This window comes from Xyrauchen texanus, chromosome 18 (assembly GCF_025860055.1).
Source record: "Xyrauchen texanus isolate HMW12.3.18 chromosome 18, RBS_HiC_50CHRs, whole genome shotgun sequence".
NCBI lineage: Eukaryota > Metazoa > Chordata > Actinopteri > Cypriniformes > Catostomidae > Xyrauchen > Xyrauchen texanus.
In genome coordinates this window covers 32,268,162-32,290,345 of record NC_068293.1, presented here as the reverse complement: position 1 = coordinate 32,290,345, position 22,184 = coordinate 32,268,162, and the positions used below count along the sequence as shown (strand labels likewise).

Here is a 22,184-nt window from a genome sequence, read left to right as displayed (position 1 = left end):
GTCCTGCCAGAAAGGAGCTCTACAAACACAGTGACCGGAGGCAAAGAGAGCTCTGCCCAAGGAGGATGCGGTTCTACCGATAGGGAAACCGTACCGTAGAATATACATCAAAGGGGGGTGCTCCAGTACTGGGCATGCTAGCACACGTACTGGGTCCGCTACGGATTCCTCCACTGAATTTGCAAGCCATAGGTCTACGGAGGAATGACATCCATGGACCCGTGAACTTGCATGGGAAAATAAAGCGCACATCTTCGACTCACGGATTGGAAAGGTGCTGTACGCAAGTGGTATACCCGGCCAGCTGTCCTGTAAACTTACCTGTTCGTACCTGGCAACGCACGAACTGGCTCAACATGGATATCATAAAATCTCACTAATGTATTGGTTGCTGCCCAGCACGCTGCCCTGCAGATGTCTGCTAGAGAGGTGCCATTGGCAAGTGCCCAAGATGATGCAACACTCCACAGAGTGTACTCTTAATCCCAAAGGATTAATATTTGCGATTTTTATGTTGCTTGCAATACATTTTATTTTGTCAGGGTGCATGGATATGCTGCGCTCCATTCAAGTTTGATTTGGGATATTCCTACTTGATATCTCTGACAATTAATGCATTCCATTCCACGATATTCGGAACTGCAACACTCCCATTAGCTTAGCAGGGGTTTGACTCTGATTAGAGATGTCTCCTAGCAACCCAACTGATAAACAATGCTACAGCACTAACATTTCTCAATGGCGATAGCGGCAGTGATGACAGCCAACTCCTCAGCAATATCTTGCACTCTTCGCTTTGAAATGACATACATCACTAAAAGCAATTGCGCCACTCAAGGCCAGCTAGAAGGCCTCTGCCAGGACATATCCTAAAGATCACAACCACCAAGAAAAAATAAATCTGTTTGGCTGGTGAATCTGACACTCTGACTTTACAGACTCATGCACTGCTTCATGCTTCGGTCATGCGATTGTGAAACAGCTGTCACGCTTTGCTTGTAAGCATAAAGGAATAAATTCTGACTGGATAAACTTTTTTGTTTGTCTGTATTTGTTAGAAGATTAATTAAGAGTGGAAAGCAATTAAAAACGAATAGGCTAAAAGGTGATTGATAATGAAAGGATGAAAAGCTGACCCTGAGATTTTGCCACTGTTACCAACATAGTTCAATGATTTGGTGTTTCCAGAAAAAATTGTTCCAACGAACAGTCACAAACAGCATCGCAAATTTTTGTGGTTGGAACAACAGCTCTTTATGGAAGAAAACAAATTATTCCGGGTATTTGCAGAAAGCGGCGTTCTGAAACATCTGAAAAAAAGTGCGTTATTACAAACAATTTCTGTCGGAGAACACACTTTTATGTGTTTATGTTTAATAAGTGGCATTATTATGTTTTTGAAGTGTGCATGTGCATAAATTCTCAAGTGTATCTGCTGTACAGGGAAACCACAATATTGCAGCAATGCTTCTGTTCCTGCCTTTTTTTGTCTTCTGCAGCTTTCTTGCACTAAATGGCTTTCTGGTGTACGTATAAATGAGCTGTTGTAATTTATTATTTGTGGAAGTTATTACTCCACACCCTGAGTAACATCGTTAATGACAGCTCTTTGTTGTTGAACCAACGTAGTTTCGAACAATGGATGTGCATCATAGTTACTATGGTCCTTTGGTAATTATATTCTTATAGTTGCCTCTTCATATTACAGTAAATAGGGATAGGAGAAGGATTTCAACATCGAAAAGGTACATACTTAAATCCCAAAATATTTTATAATTACGCCTGGCAAAACTACCAATACGGTGGCACAAATGGAAAAATAATGGATTTGCCATCATGGATATTCTGAAAAGCACATTTGGTCACAGTTATCTCCATTGTGGATGGATTGGCCTCATTGAACAGCATCAGCTCATTCCACTAAAGAAAATCATTAACTATGCATTCAGAACTTGATTGGCTGTGGTATGAACATCAATCCTGCATTCAGGCATCCAGCCACAGAGTTAGCATAGATTAGACTTGTCCCCCCTCCATACAGCAATCGTGCTTGCTGCATTGTCTGCCAGAAGAGTTGAGTTCAACTCATTCACGTCTCCTTTATTTAAGCAGGTCAGACGGTGTCAATTCAATTTTGCCATGATAATAAATTCTCACAGACTAGACAGAGAGCCTGATTCAATTTCTGCACAATGAAATCTTAACCTCCAAACCCCTGCAGGTTCCTCCAAGAGATGATGTTCGTGCACAATTCAACTTTGGCTCTATTTATGAGAGTTCCTTAAGAGCTTGACCTCTTCCTTCGATGCTTAAATCTATTTTGGTGACTTTCAGAGCTGGTTTGAAATTAAATTAGATAGCACTTTGGGAATATGCTCATCCCAAGCCAATTTCTGGGTTGGTGTGGTTTGGAAGAAGTTTAATTTGAATGGTTCCTGGATATTCTTACTGCATGTATAGCAAGCAGCGTGGCCTTTGGTTATCAGTCTCTAGTCACCTTAGTCACTTCTGTTTCCTTCCATAGAGATGTAAGCAGGCAAAAAGGGCAGAAAAAGATCACTCAGTAGTCGTTTACTGTGACATTTTGGATACAGGGAATACACAGAATGAGACTCTAGCACTTAATTTAGCACTGTGGTAGAATTCATTCTTGTCTCAGCTCCATATACCATCCAGTAAGTGTACAGGTCCAGACTCCGGAAGAAAAAGTGACCACTTAAAGAGGAAGTCCTGCACTGAGAAAAGGAAACTGCAAACCACATACTGTACCTATATATTTCTTCCTATGTGTGTGAGAGATCATAAAAGTGAGTTAATGTTGCTGTCAGCAGAATGTATAAGCTAAACGGCTTTCAAATAGTGCGTTTGGTCTGAGTTCACTGACAACGTTAAGCCTTGGGAAGCCTTTTTTTTTTTTTGCGATGCAACAGTATTTCAGTAGAACACAGTGGATTCCAGCAGTCTGAGACCATTAATGAAACTGCTTCTATATAGATTTTGATTTTTTTTTTATTGAATGCAAAATGTTTCAATAAAAATATTTTGTCTTGAACATTTAAAGCAATTTGTTTAGTGAAGATTCTGACTTTTGTTTATTATTATTATTATTATTATTATTATTATTGTGCATCATAACATTTATTTCTTTGTTTAATATGTTTGGGCCTACCCATATTAGACCCAGGGCAATAATATTAGAGATTATTCTTTGACTTCAAATATAAATGTCTAAAATAATTTAAAACATTTATAAATTCTGATTTCTGAAATTGTGAAAGAACTGTTTGAATGCTGTGGTTTTCTGTTGCTAAGGACAATTTGGTAATAGAAAATTTGGCTGAAAAAATTGGCCAATCCATTTTTATTGAGGCGCACCCAAAAGTAATTTCCTGGCTATGCCTTTGCTCCCACATTAACCAAAATATATTTTTCCCAAACAAACAGGTCACAAATTACACAACCATGTCCATTCTTATTTTCAGTTGTCATATCAGCCCTTTAACATGCATTCATAACCTTAGACAGTACAGTATTGTTGTACTTCAGTTTGATTGACTCATCGAAAGCAAAAAATTCTAAATATTTTTTTGTTTGTGAATTATTAGTGGCTATGAGGAAACCTAGAGCTCCTCGGTGGAGTGTTAATAACTGGAGTGGAGAAACTCAGCCTGGGGGCTTTGCACTGCTGCCTGCTTAATTACCAATAACCCTCTTCTTCCACACAGCACACTTGTTCAGAATAGAAACACACAGAATTACAGTAAAGCAGAGAGTTATTTCTGCGCCATAAGCATCCATTGATTCAGTGTTTTTTTGTTTTTTTGGCCTGTGTGTAAGTAGATATTATGAGGTGGACCATACTCTTTGCATCACAGATTTAGTAATATATTTACATTTACATTTATGCATTTGGCAGACGCTTTTATCCAAAGCGACTTACAGTGCACTTATTACAGGGACAATCCCCCCAGAGCAACCTGAAGTTAAGTACCTTGCTCAAGGGCCCAACAGTGGCATCTTGGTGATGCTGGGGCTTGAACCACCAACCTGCTGGTCAGTAACTCTGAGCCTCAACCACTGAGCCACCACTGCCCCATAATTCTGCAATAAATAATTATATTGAAAAATATTGATCTTTTTTGGCATTGCTTATTTATGTTAGCACAGCCTATATATTTGTCACTGACTCTGCATTTGTACATCTAATTGCTTTGGCACCTATGTGCAATCCTTTGATCTTTCCGCTTTGCGCTACCATTGTTTTGCGACAAACTTGTTGTGAAATAGATCTGTGTAATAACAGAACATATGAATCTTCCCTATTTGTGCTCGGAGGTGTCACCGGTGTCCTTTTTTGTTTTTCTGTTCATTATCTCAGCTGCTAAATTTCAGTGTGGCAAAAAAAACTGGTGCTCTTTATTTTTGCTCTAGTGACTACTGATTCATATCAGTTTAATTAGATTATTTGGCTGACAGACAGTTAGGTTTAATAATAGAGCTGACTCTTGTGTGAGTGTGAAGTAATTAATTGCTTTAATTGCATTTAGTTCCAGTCCTAGCTCAGAGGAAACTTTTCAAAGATAACAAACACCATATCAGAGCTCAAACTAGGAGATCTCAGCACAAGATAAAAGAGGCAGGTGAGAGTATATCAGAATAACCAGTTGCCAAGAGTACTGTATGTTACTGAGTGTGTGTGTGCGTGTGTGTGTGTGTGTGTGTGTGAGCATGTATTTATCACTTTGTGGGGACCAAATGTCCCCATAAGGATAGTAAAACCCGAAATTTTTGACCTTGTGGGGACATTTTGTCGGTCCCCATGAGGAAAACAGCTTATAAATCATACTAAATTATGTTTTTTGAAAATGTAAAAATGCAGAAAGTTTTCTGTGAGGGTTAGGTTTAGGGGTAGGGTTAGGTTTAGGGGATAGAATATAAAGTTTGTACAGTATAAAAACCATTATGTCTATGGAAAGTCCCCATAAAACATGGAAACACAACTGTGTGTGTGTGTGTGTGTGTGTGTGTGTGTGTGTGTGTGTGTGTGTGTGTGTGTTTATGTGGTTTATGAGGCAAATGTTTAGTGGGTTGTGTTAGGTTTAGGGTATAAAATCTATAGTTTGTACAGTATAAAAATCATTATGTCTATGGAAATTCCTCATAATGATAGGAAGACCAACATGAACTGTCCCTTTAAAACTATTAGGCAATCAAACAGATATACTTGAGATGCAAAACTACATTTGTCAAAACCAGTTTCAGGTTAATCTTCCCTCAATTGGACATGTTTCATTTGGGGCATATACATAATGTGACATGTTCTAATGTGTTTACAAACAGCTGGATACAGCATAAAAGAATGGAACAGAATGCAGAGGTCCAGAAGCAGGGGCGTGTCTAGGGGGAGGCTGGGGGAGGCAGTGCCTCCCCTAGGATAAGCTCTGCCTCCCATGAGAATTTGAGAAATAATCTGTCCATCTGTTGTTTTGAGTGTAGCCCCGAATGTATTTTGAATAGTTGACTGACAAATATGAAACCGGACAAAAGCCTATGTAAACCCCCGAAATCATAAGTTGCCTTATTTCATTTTGCTTTGGCTTTGCACATACTGCATACAGCCTGTAAAAATAGACATAGGCATAATCTAGCCTATAGAATAAGTTCCTTTGCTGTCGGTAGCCTATGGGCGACTCCGTTTCTTCCTCTCTGTTGAATATGCAGCAGGTAGAGGAGGAGCTTGCACAGTCGTTGACATCAACTAACGTTACTTAGTGGCGAGTTAACAGCAGTTAGCAGGAAAGACAGCAAAAATTAAGCAAATGAGGCTTTGGGGATTTTTCCGAAAGAAGTCAGTGGGTAAGAATTCACATTTGTTTTTGTCCTTAAAGTCTTAAGATCATCATCTAGCTGGCTTTCACCCACAGTAGGCTAAACCTCAAGAGCAATCCCACTGATCTGCTCTTCCCAATACATTTTCTTCAATGGTATTGGTCCACAATTTGACATATGTAGCACTTGATGAATTAGTTGTTTGAAGCTGATTTGCAATAAGTTATGTGCTTTTCTGTTCTTTTGCATCACAGATGATTCAGGGAGGAGAGAGGATGTTGAGGATAGTACTAGAGTGGAAGATTTAGGAACTGTAGAAACAGGCCCAGCCAGAGCAAAACTCAAAGAATACCCTCTCACCAGCTTTGGACTACAGGGAAGTGGTTGCTTGTGTGAAAATAAAATTGTCTGGGCTAAGCCCCGGATGTCCTTCAATGCTGGAAACGCCTCTGCATCTGATGATAAATTACAATTTAAAAGTGGATTGTTTTGTGCATATTTTTCCATCGCTAGCAGATGAGTGAGGTCTGACACAACAAAAATCCAGTTTAAGCCCTATAGTCTAATAGGGGCCCTGTGCCTATCTCTGGGTTCCTGGCTTAGAAAAAGATATGCACTAAAACAGATTGTGTGTCGATTTTTTCAATTGTTTATGTTGCCCCCCCCCAAACAAGCCAAATGCCCCCCCCAAACATGATATCCTGGTAACCCCTCTGTCCAGAAGCATTTTTAAAAAATGTACTATTTTTGGCTTGACACGTTATAATTTCCCGCTCAAAAAGAAAAGTGAGAGAACTGATTTTAAAGTCTTTTCTGAGGTTATTTTACTTAGTAAAATAAAAGCTAAATGATAGCTTGCTGTAAGCGTCATAATTAACTGCTATTACAAAACAATCTTGATGAACTAGTTACCCACACTAATAAACTAGTCAGTTGTTGGATGAACCCTACTAAACGGAAATAGATGTGGATGACAAGAACACATCTACTCCTCTGCCATTTCTTGAGTGGATTGTTATATTTTGAGCTTATTTGTATTGTCAATATGTATGTTAGAAGTGGATGTACAAGACCAATGTTTATATTCATGAATCATGCATATTCTTTGACACACTGAAATGTTGTGAGGTTGATTTTGCCTGAGGAAAAATCAAACACAGGTACATTTGTGGTCTCTATGAGTAAAAAGTCTCTGTAAGTATATCACATGCAGTTTGATTAATGTAGGCCTTTTTTGTGAACCAAATATTCAAACACTTTGATAACAGGTAGTAAAATGGTAAACACAAATTTTACTATAGAACATTTCATGCATTCAAGACACCTGGATAATTCTTGCCAGTTTGTGCAATTTTAACACAGAAATTATACACATGACTGTGTAATTATTGTAATAGTTGAATAAAACACACTATATCAGATATCTATATCATTATATCATATATCACTATATCATTTCATGCATTAGCTTATGACCAAATGTGTATTTTTTGAACAGTAGTGTAAGTGAGATTGGAAAAAAAAAACTTAATTAGAAGGCTTGTTTGCTTTTGTTTTTATTTTTTATTTTTAGGTAGTCTTGGGGAGTAATTATTTTCTGGTTGCTATGGGCAGCAGCTCACATACACTCAGACTTGTCTCCATCCAGCTGACTAGCTCCAGCCCCACTGTGCTGTAATTAATCATTACTCCAGGTGCCAGTGCTTCCCCCATGAGCTCTGTCAGTGTGTGTTTCTCTCTCTCTCTCTTTCTCTCTCTCTCTCTGTGTGTGTGTGTGTGTGTGTGTGTGTGTTCTTTTGGAAATCTGAAATGTATGTCTGTGTGACCAGTTTGCTCTTGACTCTTGCATGCCGATAAAGGAAAATCATAAATTAACTTCAAACAGTCACTCTCAGATGAACGTTAAGACCTCCAGCTGTCCTCTGTCTTACACATTCATGTTTCATTCGGATGCATTCGATTTCTCATTCATATGCGGTCTGCCGCACTGTCCTCTTCCTGAGCAACAAACTAACTGGCTGCTTTTAACGAGGAATCCCAGTAGACCTCCTATTGTCTTCTCCATATGATTGGCTCTGCAGGTAGAGAAACATGGTGTTTTCATCTGTGACTGAGCAGTTTTAATGCATCTGTGCAGAACTGAATATTTTAAGCCTTGATGATCGAGTGATAGTTTGTGTTGAGTAGACACTAAATAAGGGAATTCTATTCACTACCAATTAATTGTTCTCACTGAAAGCATTGATTATTTGCGCATGCTGTCTACACTGTTTTAGCGCTCAATTCACTAAAGAAAGAATGCAAAATCTGTGCTGAACGCAAAAAAATCCATACTTTTGGGTCTACAGTATGTTATACTCATCTGGGACTGTACTGCAATGCTCTTCCACTGTGATCCAGGCATTTGAATTGGCTTTTTAAAGTGCACTTGTCTACACCGCACGTCTGGATATATGCCTGGTTATAATGCTCTTCTCCATCATTTGATGAGTTACTGTTGCCATGATCAATAGAGAATGTGCACAAACATCTCTATCCCTTTCATACGTAACATCACACATATGTGACTGTTAATAACTGGGCCACGCAGAGTAGCATCACACATATGTGTTTCTTCAACAGCCAGTTACATTACAAGCTGCCAGATTCAAATTGGCTTTTGTGCTGACACAGGCTGCTCTGGTCAAGCATTTGTTATTTATATTCACTCAAACAGTTACTCATACAGTCTTTTAAACCACAGAATAAGTTTATTTTATATGCATTTATTCACCTCATCACCAAAGTACCACAATAAAAAAGTTTAGATTTCTTATACGCAGAGTCAACACATCAAGTCAAGTCAAGTGGTTTTTATTGTCGTTTCAACCATATACAGTTAGTACAGTACACAGCAAAACGAGACAACGTTCCTCCAGGACCATGATGCTACATAAAAACAACAAAGGACCAACATAGGACCACATGAGACTACACAACGAAATAAAATACCTATATAAACTACCTATATATACCTATATAAAGTGCACGTGCAAACATGTGCAAAAAGTACAGGACAGTACAACAAATTACTGACAATGAACAGGACAATAGACAGTGCAGCGCCGACCAGTACTCAGTAGTGCAAAAAGATGACAGTTTCTAAAAATGTAAACATAACATACTATGAGATAATGTTCTATGCACATAGCAGTTATTGAGGTAGCAGACAGTTATAAAGTGACAGTTATTAAAGTGCAACTCAGGACACGTGTGTGTGTCAAACCAGTCTCTGAGTATTGAGAAGTCTGATGGAATCAAACGTGGTCTCCTCCAATGCGTGAATTAAATGTTTGTTTACATTAGTAGAGGTTGTCATTCGTCAAACAAACAGCAACTCAGAGTCCTTTCAAGCACATAATATGTTTATTTTATGTAACATAAAGCCAAATTTTCACCAAAGTACCACGATAACAGTTCACAGCTTGTATATGCTCAGCCATCATATCTAAACGTGATCATCCCATGCATGCAGCCACGTCTGCTTAGGTGCAGATGCAGTTTTCATTCACACAAACAGCAACTCAAACAGTCATTTCAGACATATAATCCATTTGTTTTCTGAAACAGACAGCCAAACTATCACAAAAGTATCACGATAACAGTGTAAAACTTATATACTCAGAGTGAGTACATGCTGAGTGCGATAATCAGATGCATGCAGTCACGTCTACATTAGTGCTTGTCACATGCACGCACGCAAGCACACACACACACAAACACAATGTCTAAGATGTCAAACAGTGCATAGACAAACCAGACCCCTGACATATTTGTTCATTTATTTTTTTATAGCTATATATAAATGAAATAAATAAAACAAATACAGTACAGCAGACATACATCTTTTCACATATTCACTATATTATATACAGGGTTTTATTTTTAATGACAAGATATAAAAAAAATACCTGTCTACACTCTGCCCCCTCTACCGGCAGTGCAGTGTCACATGCAAAAATAACTCACTCCAGGGGGCACTGCAGGGTAATTTAGACCCTACTCATGAAAAGCTTAAATGACAAATTGTATACTGCCTGCTTTCCATGGACAGTAATAACATAATGTTAATTGCACCAGTCAAATAGTACTGAGTATTGTGAATACAATGCAATCTATAATAAGCGCAACTGACGGAGAAAGTAGGCATGTTTGCTTTTCGATTTAAATATGGAATGTGGGTGGTTAGTAAATAACACACAGATTTTTGCACTGAAACAATGTGTGCAGAAGTAGTGTTAACTGTTTAGTGAATTAAGTCACCCTGAACATTTCAAGTCCTAATGATCAAGTCAAGTTCTGAACTGACTAGACACAGAGTGAAATACAATGCAAGAGCAGCCCAAGTACACATGAAAAAAGGAATAAAGATCAAAGCTTCATCTGTCTTGTTTTCTTTCTTTTTCATACTTTTTGTGTGTGTGTGTGTCTGTGTGTCTCGGGTGCTGGATGTTCCTGGCTGGCTAGTCTGATTGAAGTGATTGGGAGGGGGCTTATAGAAGTCTCCCTGTACTGTCTCATCTCTACTGCTTGCAAAGATGTTTTTTTTTTTTGCCTGTGGTTTGGTGTGATTTCTGCAGAAGGAATGTGTGAAGCACTCTTGTTGTACCTGCAGTCCGTGTACTGAATGTCTGATTGCCACCTTTCTTATTTTGATCTTTCTCTCCCTCTCTTTTTCTAGGTGTCCTCCAAGTGTCAATCTCGCTAAAAAAGGTGGAGCTGAGCGTTGGAGAGTCCAAGTTCTTCACATGCACAGGTCAGATCTCTCGCTGTGCTGCCTGCTCGTGTCTTGAGAAATGTGTTGGTGTGACACTGATTTATATGTTTATATGATAAAATAAATCTGTGTTCAAGTAACTGTCCTTGCCGTAGCACTGTTCATTACGGTAAGCCTACTGTAGTGATTTATATTTTTAGCTGTCAGGTCAGATTTCGCACAAAATAGCATTGGCTTACGTCCTCGTCCTTGCATGTTTACATCATGTCTGTAAGCACAGAAAATATGTTCCGGCTACTATGTTGCTTGTGTATCGGCTGGGAAAGTTGCAGCAGGATATCTGTTGTTGAATGGATGTTAACTGTTTGGTTAAATTCTTTACTTGCTACTGTATAGTGCTTGGATATGTTTTCTGGTAGGGTTGTTGATGCTTATGTTGTTTGTCATGCTTTAATGAATCGAATGAATCATTGTCCTTTTCTGCATATCGTTGCCCCCTTCCGCATATCGCGGCGCCATTTTGTGGCCTGTTCTGAAAAACGCTGCGGCCCATTTCAGCCCGTTGGGAAAATTCTCCCGATGGCCAGTCCCTACCTGTGCCGTGGCCTTTACTTTGACCAGCCATTTGGGAAAACTCTCGATTTTCCTGACGGCCAGTCCGACACTGATTGTGAGTTATCACAGGTGAAGTCCGGGTAACTTCAAACCATGCAGAAGAGCAGTGCTGAAACCACTCATATAAAATGTTCCTTAACAAGTTATTTGTATTTTTAGGATTCAACCACAGATGTTGCTAGAGAGCACAATGTTTCTTATTGCAGCTTAAAGGGTTAGTTCACCCAAAAATGAAAATTATCCCATAATTTACTCACCCTCAAGCCATACTAGTTGTATATGACTTTCTTCTTTCAGCCAAACACAATCTGAGTTCAATTAAAAAATATCCTGGCTCTTCCAAGCTTAATAATTGGAATGAATGGTACCTTTGGACCGTATGGTCCAAAAAAGTGCATCCATCCATCAAAAAAGTTACCGGAAGCCAGTTATTATAGTTTATATAGTTATAAATATGGATATTGTTCTTACAAAAATGAATCTCTTTGCTTTAGAAGGCCTTTTTTACCCCCTGGAGCCATATGGATTACTTTTTTTGATGGATCGATCCGCTTTTTTGGGCTTCAAAATCTAAGGTACCATACACTCCCATTATAAAGCATGGAAGAGCCAAGATATTTTTAAATATAACTCTTATTGTGTTTGGCTGAAAGTAGAAAGTCATATACGCCTATGATGTCTTGAGGGTGAGTAAATTATTGGATAATTTTCATTCTTGGGTGAACTAACCCTTCAAATTAAATTTTTCTAGAATTATTCTGCATGCAGTGTCCTTATATGAATTAAGGTACTACATGGAATATTCCTACTTTTACAGATGACTTTGTCACATTGAAGGACCATTTAAAATGTACTTGTGAATGCAAAAAGGTAATTTTAAATTGTGGAAAACTTAAAAGAAATAGTGACCTACATACATGAATGTACATTTTATCCAAAAAAGTTTATAGACATTGTATATGTCAACAGCAATGCACATGTGATATAATTATGAGAACCATTTTTGCATATCTGTTTTAACAAAAATATGCTAAAAGATCTTGCTATAAGATTGGCACATAATCTACACACGCCAATCCCTTGCTCACAATTACTTCTCATTTAATACCAGTCAAGTATTTTCTGTAAACCGCAGCTACTTACATTAAGTCATTTTCACCTTGCACACTGCAAGCAAGGTTGAGCGTGGACAGAGTACTGAAAGAAATTAGTATAGATATCTATTTTGTGGAGGGAAAATTATGTTGGTCTGGCTTTTTGGTGAAGCTGGCTGTTGTTGTTGTTTTTTTGGTTTTGTTTTTTCTCCACATGGTTGAGCTGCTGTAGACAGGCACCCGAGTTCTGCTGCGTGAGCTCTTGGCGCTACCTGACAGCATGCCTTAAACAGGGTGATGCATGCTGACCTCTGCTGGATGGCTGCCAGATTGCGGGTGATTAGCACACCTGGTATTTGGCTGGTGAATTGGTGCATACATGCCCTACAGACATTCAGGTCAACTACCTGAAGCAACACATGGCAAACTGCATGGTCACCTTCTAAAACAGCTTCAAAAATAGCTTCAGGGGTGTGTGAGTGGAATTACAAATGTTCAAATCTCTTCTTGTAGTTTTATATCTGATATAAAATTTCTGTGTAATTTCTGTGCCCAAATATCACCAAATGGGATTGCAAAAAATATGTATTGTTTTCAAGCAGGTTTCTCAAACATGTTGCCATGTTAGGTGCTCAAAACAAACAAAATAATGTTATTATAGTGCAACTATGAACCTACAAATTGCTTGCTCATTAATATTTCTACATATTAAGATGAGATAGGGATAGAAAGTATTTAACATTAAAATAATTGCATACTTTCCCTATAAACATCCTTTGGTGAATTCTTTCAACTTCTGCCTAAGACTACAGTCGTTCACTTGGTTAATTGTTTAATCATGTCATTAAAAGGCCTGTAAATGCCCTGTAAAGAATGACTCTGTTTTTAGTAATATATTTTATTAGAGCTGTCTAATAACACTACAGTCCACAGCAGTCCATTTCGCAGTCTGAGGTAGATTTAGGGTCCACTTTTTTAATTCTTGGTGCATTTATACATGCACAATGGCTGTGAGCATCACATTGATGTCACTTTTTTACATGCACCCTCATGGTCATGCAGATGTGTCAAGTATAAACTAGGGTTTACCCCTTCAGGGAGTCCTCAGTGGTGCAGTATCTGCTGAGCAGGCTAAGATGAGGCTGCTGTGTCCTTTCCTTGAACTTCCTACATCAGCCCAGTATCTTCACTGATAACCCTCTGCCTGCACTCAGCATATCTCCCCTGGTGGAGCTGCATCACAAGGCCTGTTGCTTCCTCAGGCATGCCCATCTGCCTGGCTTCGCAGTCTCTTGCTCCCCTGTAGTGCTGCCAAAGTTTCCCCTTGTGCAACTGATTGATAACTTGAAAAGAGAAGTGCTGCACCATGCTGATGCGTTTTATGACCTTCCAGCAGAACAGGATTTACAGCACCAAGCACCTTGGCACTATGTGTGAGTTCGGGCAGCCTCTTGCTTCAGGGCAAAGCACATGTGTGTGCTTGAGAGAAAGAGAGAATTTATGTTTCAACCAGAAGCTGAAGAGATACATTTTGGCATAATTTCTGCACAACTAACGTCACAAAATGAAACTGCATTCTTGTTTGTTTCACCAACCCTACTGGGCTGGAAAAAACAACATTGGCACAACCAATAGCATGGGTTTGGGCACAGGACTACCTGTTTGATGAAACAATGATAGATGAGGGGAGTGTTTAAAAATTGTTATAAGGGTTGTTGACATTTTTGTTGTCTTGAGTGTGACATGGCGACCTTCTCCCCTGACGTCAACGATGCACCGTCCTTTGGATTAGCCGCCCCTCCTAGGCTCCCAAGAGTGGTGGGAAAGATAGAGGAGGGCCACAGTGACCTTTACCCATTTGGCAGCACGTGATGGGGCGCACCTGAAGTCAATAAAGAGCCTCATTGCTGAGCACACCTCTCCTCATGGAACTGGTCTCTTTATGCTGGTGTCCTCGCAGGTCCAGCAATGGAGTGGAGCTGGAACAAGCATTGGATTCCGGGACGCTATTCCCCTCATACACCACGCCCCAGGGAAGCTGAGCTGCTTAGATAATGCCACCGCGCATCGTAGCCGAAAATCAAATGAAGTAAACATAGAAGTAATCCATAAGACTTCAGTCATTATATTCATATCTTCAGAAGCTATATAATAGGTGTGGCTGAGAAACAGAAAAATATTTAAGTACTTGTTTACTCTAAATCTCCACTTTCACTTTTACATTTTAAAGTCACATGTGGTGCCTGTTTAGTTTCACTTTCACATCTAAAAGTGGAAGTTAAATTGGCGATTTAGAGTAAAAAAAGACTTAAATATTGTTCTCCTTCTCAACAACACTCATTATATTGCTTCTGAAGATATGGATTTAAACACTGGAGTCATATGGATTACTACATATAGAGCTGAGATAAGTGTTATATATACACATCTGGGATGGCATGAGGTGGAGTAAATAATGAGAGAAGTTTCATTTCTGGGTGAACTATCCCTTTAAACAAATTCCTCTTTAAAGCCTGATGCCACATCCATTATGTCTGTCTTACTCACCCTGCCACACCTAGATTATTAAACTTAGAAATCATATAAAAATCTACTTTAAAACACATGTATCAAGGTTGTAGAAATGTTATATTTGAGGTTTATAATACATTCTATAGGTTTCTTAATTTCTTTTTAAATTTCAACATTTTCAAAAAAAAAACTAAAACAAACAAACAATGATTTAATGACTTAGTAGTAAAATACTTTCTTTGCACCTTGAATACACATGAATGTACACAACTTGATTCTAAATAAATATATATACAAATAATAATATAAAAATACAAAATAAAAGTTTTTTAAAATAATAGCATTTTAAAACAAAATTGTTTCACTGCTTTCTTTTTTATGAAATTATAATAAGGTTTCTTCATTAACTGCAAGCAATTTAGCTTGAATATGTCCTTCTTTATTTTTGTTCAAAAAGGGAGATTTTTAACAGGTTAAACACACCTGTGACCAAACAATCTACATTAATACACCAAGTTAATGAACGACAGTCTACAGATAATGAACTAGCAAGAAGAATTGGTTATCCTGATTGGTTATCCTGATTGGTAGTAATATTAAAATGTACTATTTATTGACCATTGGTGTCTTTTATCAGATTGCTCATGTTGTGCCTAAACACCCCTTATCCATAGTAAAATCACTATACCTCACAACCTGAGTGGCTTATTTGAAAATCAGCCATTATTTGTGAATTCTGTTTGGTTCCACTAGAGGTACAGAAATTACACACTTCACCTTCATTTATCAATTCAGGTAGCGAAAGGCTTATCAAAGAGTTTGTTTACATTTGGATCGTAGCCAGCATAGATAAGTGCAATATTCTCAGGTTGTCCTCTAAATTAAATTTGGTATGCAGAACTACACAATGACCATAACTGTGTGTGTGTGTGTGTGTGTGTGTGTGTGTGTGTGTGTGTGTGTGTGTGTGTGTGTGTGTGTGTGTGTGTAGTGATTGGGGAGCCTGTGAGTCTGGACTGGTATAACCCACAGAGGGAACGGATGGTCTCATCTCAACGGGTGGCCCTGCACAATGAAGGTGTTCGCTCCAGACTTACCCTCTATAATGCCAAAATAGAAGATGCTGGCATCTACCGTTGCCAGGCCAGCGACGCACAGGGACAGACACAGGAGGCCACTGTGGTGCTGGAGATCTACCGTGAGTATCACACCCACAAATACATGCACAACTTCTTATAAACACTATATTATAATCCCAGTCTTTAAACTGATGCATATGAAATATGCTCAGAAATTAATTGGAGCTTGCAACAAAAATGCTCCCTAATGAATTCCTCTAGTTACATGTTATTTAGTACTTGTTATATATTTAGTGTATTCTTTCTTGGCATAACTACAGTGTATGTATAAAGGAATCTGCAGATACAACAGTTATCTGTAACTGCCAGATTAGTTAAGCAATTGATGTCTCTGAGGCAAGTATTGACTCTTGTAGTTAACATGGTATATTTGGTTATACAAATGTAAATCAGCTCAGAAAACACTGAATGCAAAGAAAACACTCCAACATCTCCAAAACATAACTTTAATTATACAGATATGGTAGACAGTATAGATCTATATTATATAACAGAGGAACTGTCTAATATTGCATGTCTTAGGGACTGTTCACACAGAAAATATACTTATGTTTAAAACAGCCAGCTAAGTCTCGAGACCTGTTTTTCAAAAAGTTCTTGGAACTTGTCACAGTATCTTAAAAATGTGGTGCTCATGTGCGAGATGCAGGGCAACTGTCAAAGACATCAATCTAGTGCATGCTGAAAAATGTGTCTATGATTTTAAGAACTTTCATTCCTTCTGTTTTTGAACAAGGTCAATTTGCACAGGTCAATTCATGTGCATTGTTCACATGCATACTTCTCTTTTTAAAGCTGCCGTGTTTGTGTTGCTTGTGGAGGCACAGCCAGTTAGTTCATACAAATGTAAAATTTTTGGATTTTAGATGCTAAATCTCCTGTGTAAGACAAAACTGGTTGCCTCTTCAGTATTAAAGCAGGCAGCTTTGCTCCCTATGCTACACAGTACTCTGCATACAGAATCCACCTAGGGGATTCGAGGCTTCCCAGCAAGCCAGAAGTCTCTGAGCTGTGGGGATGCTGTCCTGTCACTGCCAGAGCAAAGACTCTCACATCTGTGCTGGGAGGCCAGTCAGTTACAAAGATGCTCCCATAGCGACCATGCCTGGCTCTGCAAACACTTGGAAATGCCTAGATAATTGTCTTCTTTTGCTCAATTTTACAAATCAGCCCTTTAGAGCAGAGAAAATAATAAGCAGACTTTTCATGAGGGCCAATCAAGCTGTGGCTCTGAGGTTTGCATTTCAGTCACCCATTTTCTTTGAATTGATAGCAGCATGTGTTCACTTGAAGTAAAATGTGTCATCAATGCTACAAAGACACACACACATGCTAATCCGAATTTTTTTTGTCTCCAATGACAAACACTATTCCAATTTCAGCTGTTGCTGGCATCAAAAAAGAGGTAACAAAAAGAATTATATTTCAAGATTCATGTAAATGAATGAGGGTAACCTCTGTCTGTCTCTGCACTCCCTTGTTCTTCAAAGTATCATACATTTACATTGTGATTTATCCTGCATATTACAAGGAAGCATGCTGTTACATGTCCTGGCTATAAAAGTAATTCGAGAGTACTGTATATTGATGCAAATTATAAAGGAACAACATCTTGGCACAACTATTTGGAAATCCACTATAGAGCAAAATACATTATGTGCACTCGCACTAAAAAAAACACCTACCATTGGCTTGCATTGGAAATGGTGCCATTGAAATAGTTGTTTTGATTTTCTTTTTGAATAGATGTCATCCAAAATCTTTCAGTAAGAGAGCAGCACAATGAAGAGAATATGGACGTATTCCATTCGAAGATGTTTGACAAATCTGTTGATGTAAAGCTGAATGTAATTCCCCCAACAAGGAGACAGCTGCTGACACATGACGGGGAGAGAACCTGCACGAACAAGAGAGAGAAGATGAGTGAGAGAAACAGACAGACCCTGTGTCCGAATATGTGTTCAGCCCTGCTACACAATATTCTAAAAGCAGTACATCATATGAGTAGGATGTCCAAATACTCAATATTTCATAATATAGTAGGCAAAGAATACAAAGTGACAATGTATCCACTGAGAATTTGAAATGTGCAAACAGTGGCCACTTTGCTACTCCATATGGATCGTGGAAGATTTAACAAGTTTGGGAAAACTTTAAAGTATAAGTGCTATATGTATCTAGAAAGTTATTCCTACTGGTTAAATTATCCTTGTTTAAAAACACAAAAGTAAATTGTTTTTGCCAGTGTTGTTAGTACATCACAGTGAGTTTAAAGATCCTAGAATAGGTGATTTAAAAGCCTATCAGCAGCATTCTAAACTACACTCACCGCACACTTTATTAGGAACAATGAGTCTGGAGCGAACACCTTTATTGTGCAGAGCCACCCGCTGAGATGAGATCATCCGTTCCCTCTGTGGGTTATACCAGTCCAGACTCACAGGCTCCCCAATCACTACACACACACACACACACTCACACACACACATGGTCTTCTGCTGTTGTAGCCCTTCTGCCTCAAGTTTCAACGTGTTGTGCATTCTGAGATACTATTCTGCTCACTACAATGGTACAGAGTGGTTATCTGAGATACCATAGCCTTTCTGTTAGCTAAAAATGAGTCCGGCCAGTCAGAGACCTCTCTCATCAACAAGGCATTTCCATCTGCAGAACTGCCTCTCATTTCAAAACCAGCCAGTTTGGCACCAAAAATCATACCACGGAATTGTGGTTAATAATATTAAATATTGATTGTTAATGTGAACATTAAGTGAAGCTCCAGATCCGTATATGCATTGCCCTATTGCCACATGATTGGGTGATTAGATAATCACATGTGTGCATACAGGTGTTCCTAATAAAGTGCTTGGTGAGTGTTGATGCAAGAAAGACAGAGAAGGCTGACTAAGTACAACCCATCGCATTAGTCAATACAGGGTCATCTTCATGTTAATAGTCAATAGTCACCCTCATGTTTTTCGAAATCCGTATGACTTTCTTTCTTCCACGGAACACAACATTAGATGCCTCAGTCCCCATTCTTTTTCACTGTATGGAAAAAAGCAGCATTTACATTCTTTAAAATGTCCCCTCTCCTGTTCATTGGTAAAAAGTGATTGATGTGATTGAAATGATTTTGGAAAAACATGAAGGGGTAATTGATGAATTGAAGGAATATAATTTTTTTGGGGTGAACTATCCATTTAAGGTTGCACTGAGACCCAATGAAATAAATGCAACACAACTACCAGAATCTACTATGTCAAAGAAAGCACAGGACAATGTCAACGTGATGAAAGCATTATGTCCGGGAATGCACAGTATTTCTACTTCAAACCTATATACCTAAGGAACATACTTCATCAATATTTGAGAAGAATGTTTTTATTGAATTCAACATACATTGAAAGTACATTCAGATGTAGCCAGATATTCCAGATTTCTGGAGAGAGGTAAGAAAGTGTGAATTATTGTGTCACAACTAAATCGAATGCGCCTTACAGTGGTACATTAATCTTGAAACAGATCTAAGCTCATTCCTTTGCGAAACTTTGTGAAATTAATGGGGAAGAGATGATGAAAGGTGAGAAAGTATAACAGTGAAAACGAGGGATGCCAGACATAGACAAAGTTAAGAAGAAAGGACAAGGTGCAAGGGTGAGGAAATCACTCTCTTTAAAAGCACTGGGTTCAAAGGCATGTAAAAGAGCTCTCAACTTGAAGCACAAAGGTAAAGCGAGGCTATATGAAATGTTCAACAGCTTCTGTGTGTTTCTTTTTTTTATATGATATTTTAATCCTCAGTGTGTATAATCAGTGGATCTCATGAAACATCAGGAGATATTTCGTAAGTGTGCTTATCTCTGCATGACTTTGTACCAGGCTTGGCATTTGCCTATGTTCCATTAGAAGTTGCATTTAGAGCAGTGGGAGCCGTGTGCAAACAGGCATGACTCACAGATCAATATGCAAAGCTGCTGTGCTGATGAGGGTGTGTAGGATCTTCCAGCCCTCTGAAGACATCTCTTCTTCTACTGCAGTGCAGCATCTGTTTACACCAGCTTCCTACACAAACAGAATCTGGTTTGGGTGTGACAGAATGCCATCTGACATATTATTTCTATTAATTCTCTGTAGTGCAACACAGAATAATCAGAGACGATTTGGAAGCACACTTGATTTACGATGAGTGTTCCTTGTTGTTATTGATTTTTCTGTGGATAATTCTTTGCAAGAGGTCTGAACTAGGGCTCCAAAGCCCTCATGTTATCTCTTTTCATCTTCATTCCACATGGATTCCTTCTTGAGCAATAAACAGGGTTCCCACACTTGTTTTGACCAATAAATTACCATGACTTTTCCATTACCTTTTGTATGTGATTTCTGGATTTTTTATTTTTTATTTGAATCATTTCAAATCAAAGAGATGTGTTAATGAATTATTTATAGATAATCATTCTTTGAAAATAATGATTAGCTCACCAATCAGACATCACTATGGCTTGTGAGTAGGTTTTGCTCTACTTAAGATCTACACATGAACAACATCTACTCAAAAGCCAAATAATTTGTGTTGATTATCTTATAAACAAATTTTTTAATAATCTTTTTAACTAATAATCTTACTTAGATTTAAGCATTGTAGTTGAATATTTGCTTGGTTATCACTGAAATTATTGAATATGTTCTGGATTTAGGTGTTGCATTACTGCATGGTGCCTTAGAAGCCAGTTTTAAACCACATTCCTTACAAAGTACCTTTATTTCAAATTGCTTATTCCTTTCCTCCATGATCCACAGAGAAGCTGACGTTCATGGACGTGAGGTCTCCTCAGGAGTTTCGACAGGATGATGTTGCTGAAGTGGTCTGTGATGTCTCCAGCTCACCCGTGCCTGTAGTCGCCTGGTTTTTTAACAACGTGGAGATCACTGAAGATAGTCAGAGTAAGTAATGTCCCCTTCCACTTATCTGCTATATTGTTTGACCAGTACAAGATAATACTAAATAATGACAAGAACATGTGTTCAAAATTCTCTGGAGATGAATGGGTTATTTCTGAGGTGGCATTCTGAGGTGTTTCTGACTTTGAAGCAATTGGAGTTCTGCTAAGTTTGATTATGAATGCTTACATTTTTCTGTATATAATGTGTTTTATTGCAGTTATTAATTAATTTGACTTAAAATCTGGAAATTTGTGTTTCTGATGTTGTAAAGAACATCTGTTTATATTAGTTTTTCTACTTAGGTTACCATTTCATATATATCTCTATTTAGCAAATAAGCAGAACTGTGGTCCAATACAATTTCACAGTGCATGGTGCTTCCCTAAGCCACACCACAGAAACAGAAACCAAGGAATTTACAAAACGTCCTGTCACTTGATGTCATCACAGCTGGTTAGGTTATAAATTCTGATATACATGGAGTTTTTTTATTGCTTGTCTTTTTATCCCATCACATCTGGTGAAGGCTTTTTAGGCCATTTATTTGGCTGTAAGATTTTTTTCAAATGTGTCATATCACACAGCAAGTGTCACAAACTGATTGTGTTACTCCATTTCACAGCACAGCAAATGTGTTAACAAGCGAGTTTTCTCAAAATCAGAAATGTATTTTATGTTAATGTGATTTCATTAACATCATCAAATAAAATGTTTGGCTCTCCAGAGTTTCAGCTCCTACAAAACAACAATCTGCAAATCCAGAGAGTGACTAAAGCAGATGAAGGAGTGTATCGCTGTGAGGCCAGAGTCGAGGCCAGGGGAGAGATCGACTTCCGGGACATCATCCTGGTGGTTAACGGTGAGTATGAAAGCTATGAAACCCTTATGCGATATAAGACATCACAATTTAACTTGAATACCCAATACCGAAGACCCAGTGACCACCATGTATTTCTGTTGAATGAACAAGCACAGCATTTACATTTTAATGCATCTTAAACACCAAAGATACAAATTGGAATCTGCATTCAAATTCTGAGTGGACACATCTGAATGGGCATGACAATGCTGTATTTTGGATGCTGATTTGAACTAGATGAACCAGCTGAACCAGCATGACCACCTTAGTCAACCACCATCACCAGAATGAAGTTTTCTTGGTGAACAACACAGCTTTGCTAGTCCACCATCTAGACCAGCACCAAATTAGTATAAACCAGCTGGATCAGCATCATGGTGTATAAGCTTGTCTTTACACAATGTTTAATAACTCTTCATGCTATTGATTACACATAA

At 38.4% G+C, this 22,184-nt stretch overlaps 1 protein-coding gene across 3 annotated transcripts in view; it reads left to right on the top strand.

Annotated features, from left to right (window-relative positions):
* Window positions 1-22,184, top strand: part of LOC127658766 (neural cell adhesion molecule 2-like) — a 250,492-nt gene that overhangs the window by 156,605 nt on the left and 71,703 nt on the right. For all 3 annotated transcript variants that reach the window (XM_052148260.1, XM_052148259.1, XM_052148261.1), the window contains exons 2-5: window positions 10,550-10,624; window positions 15,797-16,003; window positions 20,745-20,888; window positions 21,613-21,747. In XM_052148260.1, the coding sequence (XP_052004220.1) occupies window positions 10,550-10,624; window positions 15,797-16,003; window positions 20,745-20,888; window positions 21,613-21,747 (561 nt within the window). The remainder of the gene's footprint in view (window positions 1-10,549; window positions 10,625-15,796; window positions 16,004-20,744; window positions 20,889-21,612; window positions 21,748-22,184) is intronic.